Here is a 3,889-nt window from a genome sequence, read left to right as displayed (position 1 = left end):
GGACTATCTGATAATTATACAAGCAGTCGATAGCTGACTTCTTGTTTCTACAGGTAATAATAGTAATAATAATAGGTTTTGCATTTCATTCCTCAAAAATGTAGGTTTCGCTGACACACACACACACACACACACACACACACACACACACACACACACACACACACACATATATATATATATATATATATATATATATATATATATATATATATATATATATATATAGGGAGAGGCTATTCAGTAGCCAGCTACAGAATAAGTTATTCTGTAGCCACCTCCATTTACCATAATTTTATATACTAATTTACGATAATGTCAATATATATTTACTATAGTTGGGTTACTATAACACATAGGGATATTTACCATAACGTTATAGTAAACCACTTAGTAAGGAGTTACTATAATCTCATAAATTAACATAGTAATTATAGTAACTCAAGGTGGCTACAGAATAGGTTATTTTGTAGCCAGCTATAGAGTAGTTGTTCTATATATATATATGTATATATATATATATATATATATATATATATATATATATATATATATATATATATGTATGTATATATATATATATGTATATATATATATATAGAGAGAGAGAGAAAGAGAGAGAGAGAGAGAGAGACACTTATAATAAAAATCTTTTGGGGGTGGGACGTACACGTACACATATGTGGATCGATCATCAGAGGGGAAGTGCGTGAGGGTTATTGGGAAAAGCCGCGACAAAGGAGGAGGACGCCGAAGCCGGCATGCCGCTGATGCTCCTGCCTTGGCCGCCGTTCATCTTCATCATGGTTATGCTGCTGTCGCTGTTCATAGTCATGCTCATGGACGCGGAGGCGATGGTGTTGGTGCTGCTGTAGTAGCCACCGTCGCCGCCGTAGGAGGCGGAGATGGAGGAGGGTCCGTATGGCCGCGGGCGCCTGCGCGGCGCGGGCCCCTTCTCGGCCCAGATGAGCTCCTGCGCGGTGACGGCCTTGGAGTTGCCCCAGAAGCAGAATCCGCAGGCGCCGGTGTCGCCGGCACGGTGGATGTACCTGTGGCTGTACCGGCGGCCCAGGCAGTCGATGCACTTGCGGCCCTCCATCATGTCGCCCATGCCGGCGCCCACGCACCGCCGGCAGTACACGCGCCCGCACACCTAATATATATTTATCATCATGACATGTTTTATATATATCTTCTATCTATGCATGATCATCAGAAGACAATGAATGAATAGTTTTGCACACGAACGTACCAAGCAACGATGGCGGAAGATGTAGACGTAGTTGTTGCAGAGCGCGCAGATGTTGGAGTGGGGTATGCCCGACCGCCTGTAGTTGTTGTTGCTACGAGCCGCACGCCGCTCACGGCCTCCCATGGCATCGTCAGCCACGTGTGATCTCCGAGGACGGCTGCCGCCAGCGGCTTGGTGGTCTCCGGCAGCAGCAGCAGCAGCAGCAGCTGATCTGCTACTAGTAGTCGTGCCTGCAGCTGCTGTCGTTGCTTCTGGGAAGTGGTACTGATGATGATCGGCATAGTCATCGTCGTCGTCGTCGCTGTGGGCGAGGTGTACTGTTAGAGGAGAAGCAGGAATTGGCGGCAGCTGCAGCAGGCCTCCACCGCCGCCAGCGCCAGCAAGACCACCACCATCACCACCACCACCACCGGCGATATCTCCTTGATCCTCCAAGGGTCTGTAGGTGAAGATGTTGGTGGACGACCTGGCCAAGGCGCCGCCCGCCGTGGTCTGCTTCTTGTTGCGCTCGCCATCCGCGTCGTCGTCCACGACACTTACATGATCTGCTATTGCCGCCGCAGCATTATTTGGCAATTTGCTGGTGGTGGTGGCGGCCGCCGCTGGTAAAGGTTTACCGGACGACGACGTGGCGGCGGCAGGCTTGAAGGCGAAGTCCCTGAAGGTGAGATCGACGGAGTCGTCCGGCACGCCCAGGTAGAGATCCTCCAGCTCCTGCCTCGCCATCCTCAACGTCGCCTTGTCGCCCATATATATAGATATAGACTACTTCACTCGCACCTGCTTGAATTCCTTCTTCAAGATCAAGACTCGGCCAGTACTTCAAGTTCAAACTACGAAATATCGATCAGTCCATTGCTTGCTGCATCCATACATATATATACTAGCTAGCAGACATGCATTATTGCATCATCGTCATCATCGGCCCCTGGATTATTTTATTGGTATATATATACACTATACATCATGCATGAGACATGCTAGCCGGCGCCGGCCGGCCGGCCGGTCAGGCGACGGGTTCGTTCGTTACCTGCAATCCAGCAATGCTATTCCACTTTATGCTGTGTCCGCTAGTTGTAATCAAGCGCGTTTGCTTTTTTTTCCTCCTTTTTTTATTAGGAATAACAACTGCATTTGGCAACCGTATGTAGATGTACACTGCTCTAACTCGTTCTGTTGTGTTTAGTATTTCTGTTTCTTTTTTGTTGCGTGTTTTCTTTTTTTTCCTTTTCCCGTCCCTGTTCTCTTGTGTTCAGTCCGAGTTCTTATTCATTTCGGCTTCTTAGAAATCTCTTCAATAAAAACCTCATGTGTTCCAACTCGTCTTGAACAGACCCACTGTTGCTAGATGTGTACTGCTCTAACTCCTCGATCATCCGGACATTGGAAACATGGATACTTATCTGATCTTTGCATCGGGTATTGTAATTCGACTTTGGGATCATCTGTGGATCGCATCATGCATTTCAACTCGTTTGGGGATCAGACTTCACACCATGTTTAACACGGTGCTCAACTCGTAAAGGAGAAAGTGATAGGAATATATGGCGTCGCCACTGATGATGTCGGTCGCCTCCGCTGCCTATGGTTCTCCGACTTTGCTCATGGCTGCTCTTGCCTCCGACTTTGCTCACTGCAGCTCTTGTGATGCCACCATGCGCGCAGCGCATGCTGCGTTGCCGCTAATCTTCTCCAACATGCTACACCACGGGGCTGGGGCTTTTATGGTTGGCCAACTTGGCAGTGGAAATCTTGATTTTATATAGGCAAGGATCGGCGAATACATATCCTGTTTCACTGGGCATGTCCGGCAATGGCCGGAGAGGGCGCAGGCTCACCCTTGCCCCGGCGGCATGTCGAGCGCTACGTCCGTCGGCTCAGTCCATGGAGGCTGGTGGGGAAGACGATGAGGAAGCAGATGATCGTAGTTGCAAGGAGGGCCGCGCGGCATTGTCGCGGTGTCGATGTTTGACCACCGATAGCCTGCCATGGGGGTACCCGGGGCAGTATGTTTGGGCTTCAGCGTATGCAGAACTCGACGGTAAACGCAAGAGACAGTCGATTTATCCTGGTTCGGACCCTCGATCTCTGATCGAGTAATAGCCCTACGTCCAGTCGGCGTTAGCCTTTGCGTTGGATTGATTGTAAAGTGTTGCGTTGTACAATTGTTCTCTGAACTCCCGATCTAAGGAGCCCTGCCCTCCTTTATATAGTCAGGAGGCTAGAGTCCTAGTCGATTTACAATGTAGAGTCCTAATAGGATTACAGGGTAGTATTACTACTAGGATTACACGGAAGAATCCTAGTTAGACTAGATCTTCTCCTTTCCTTGCGGGGTATCCTGTGGGTCCCGCATCGACAAGCCCCCGAGCACTTCATGGTTGAAATCTGGAAGCCTCGTCTTGTTCCTTTTGTCGAGTAGGAACAAGGGTTGGCCGAGTGCTTTCTTGAGTGAAACCATGCAGCGCTTCTTTGGATCTTCGAGTGGTGTGTGTTTTTTTTGAAAAAAGTTCATCCATCTAGGTGTAGCCCCCGAGCCTCTTGCTATTTGGAACAAGGAGCTAGAGGATCTTGTCTTGATCTGTTTCTTCGTTGAAGCTCAAAAAGAACTCGGATATGGATTGGTCCGGGTTCTTT

The 3,889-nt window shown here is 48.5% G+C and overlaps 1 protein-coding gene across 1 annotated transcript; it reads right to left on the bottom strand.

Moving 5' to 3' along the window:
* Positions 1 to 694: 694 nt before the first annotated feature.
* Positions 695 to 1,978, bottom strand: LOC136498279 (uncharacterized). The gene is made up of 2 exons (XM_066494228.1): positions 1,253 to 1,978; positions 695 to 1,153 (listed from the first exon to the last, which is right to left on the bottom strand). Exons 1-2 carry the CDS (start codon positions 1,976 to 1,978, stop codon positions 695 to 697), a joined length of 1,185 nt encoding a protein of 394 aa, XP_066350325.1.
* Between the last annotated feature and the right edge of the window lie 1,911 nt (positions 1,979 to 3,889).

The sequence above is a fragment of the Miscanthus floridulus genome, chromosome 12 (assembly GCF_019320115.1).
Source record: "Miscanthus floridulus cultivar M001 chromosome 12, ASM1932011v1, whole genome shotgun sequence".
NCBI classification, from domain to species: Eukaryota; Viridiplantae; Streptophyta; class Magnoliopsida; order Poales; family Poaceae; genus Miscanthus; species Miscanthus floridulus.
Note: the sequence above shows the minus strand (reverse complement) of the source record. Positions and strands in the feature narration are given on the sequence as shown.

Bases quoted from the DNA above. Each gene is read 5' to 3' on its own strand.
- LOC136498279 (XM_066494228.1), bottom strand. From the start codon at position 1,978: ATGGCGAGGCAGGAGCTGGAGGATCTCTACCTGGGCGTGCCGGACGAC. The intron at 1,154-1,252 runs GTACGTTCGTGT...AATATATATTAG, and splicing joins TCTTCCGCCATCGTTGCTTG to GTGTGCGGGCGCGTGTACTG.